This window comes from Tarenaya hassleriana, unplaced genomic scaffold, assembly GCF_000463585.1.
Source record: "Tarenaya hassleriana unplaced genomic scaffold, ASM46358v1 Cleome9, whole genome shotgun sequence".
Classification (NCBI taxonomy): domain Eukaryota; kingdom Viridiplantae; phylum Streptophyta; class Magnoliopsida; order Brassicales; family Cleomaceae; genus Tarenaya; species Tarenaya hassleriana.
Genome location: NW_010971389.1, coordinates 4,238 through 5,692, shown reverse-complemented (window position 1 = coordinate 5,692; position 1,455 = coordinate 4,238). Strand labels below are relative to the sequence as shown.

At 36.7% G+C, this 1,455-nt stretch overlaps 1 protein-coding gene across 1 annotated transcript in view; it reads left to right on the top strand.

The window, feature by feature from the left end:
- Positions 1-1,447, top strand: part of LOC104804488 (GDSL esterase/lipase At4g30140-like) — a 5,164-nt gene extending 3,717 nt beyond the window's left edge. Inside the window, exon 7 of the mRNA XM_010528800.2 lies at positions 1,231-1,447. Within this exon, the coding sequence (XP_010527102.2) occupies positions 1,231-1,430 (200 nt within the window). The 3' untranslated portion in view covers positions 1,431-1,447. The remainder of the gene's footprint in view (positions 1-1,230) is intronic.
- The last annotated feature ends 8 nt before the right edge of the window (positions 1,448-1,455 follow it).

The following is a 1,455-nucleotide window of genomic DNA, read 5'->3' as shown; positions in this document are numbered from 1 at the left end:
ATAGATAAAGTTTTGTTCTCAATGACAAAACGAAAACCATCAGAATCCAAACATGAAATCGAAATAATATTCCTGCTAATTGCAGGTATAAAATAACAATCCAAAGGACATATATTTATATGAATTCGAATATAAATACACATATATGTATACGAATACGTGCATATATATATATATTAACCATATATATATACATAACAAATATATATATATATATATTAATTTGAATATATATATATGAATTTGAATATGTATATATGTAAATATGTAAATATATAAATATGTATAAATATTTATATATGTATATATATTAATGTTATATGATATCAGAAGTTTAACTTGGAGGAGTTGGAAGAGTTCTAATTGGAACTCTAGGGTTAAGGAGGATTGAGCTGGAGCAGTGGAAGGATGGGTGACCTACTGGGAAGTGAGTTTCAGGATCGTGGTTTGGTCGGGGCGGGTTGGTGTCGGTGTCGGGTCGGGTTAGGTCGGATCGGGGTCGGGGTCGGGGTCGGGGTCGGGTCGGGAATATGTTTAGAATTTTTCGTTGGAAAATTCTTTCCAACGGAATGTGGTTGAAATTTCCGTTGGAAAATTCCAACGGATATCGGTTGGAAATTCCGTTGGAAAATTCCAACGGTCGGGTTCGCGGTCAGGGTTGGGGTTGGGTCGGGGTCGGGATCGAGAATATGTTTTGAATTTTTCGTTGAAAAATTCCAACATGTATCGGTTGGAAATTCCGTTGGAATTTTCCAACGGATACCGGTTAGAAATTCCGTTGGAAAATTCCAACAGATTGCGGTTGGAAATCCGTTGAAAAATTCCAACGGATGCCGGTTGGAAATCCGTTGGAAAATTCTAACGGAAAAATTCGTTGAAATTCCGTTGAAAATTCCAACGGTTTTCCAACGGAAACCGATTTCTAACGACGAAATTCCAATGGATAAATCCGTTGGAAACGTTAATTTCCAACGGAAATTTGGCCATTTCCAACGGATTTACCCGTTGGAAATGACCACTTTTTTTGTAGTGTCTCTAACAATATACGTGTTTATTAAGAATAGTATTCGACTACATCTCAAATCTAAGCGCATTAAAATAATACCATGGTATTTGATTATAAAAAATGAATATTTAAAAATAAATCATCAATGTAATAAGATTCCCCCGTAGTGATAATATACATTTTATTTTCTGATATCTAATTATATTTATTATAAAAATATTTAGGGTTGAGGAACGAGAGTTGTTGCACGGTCGACCCGGCACAAGGTCTATGTGCAGCGAACCGGTCGGCTTGCGAAGATCGGTCCAAATACGCGTATTGGGATGCCTTCCACGGAACAGAGGTTGTGTACTCAGTCGAAGCGAAGTCTGCCTTCACCGGCCAAACAGCTTCTCCGTACAGTATTGCCGCACTTGTTAGTTAACAAACCAATCAATATATATATATAT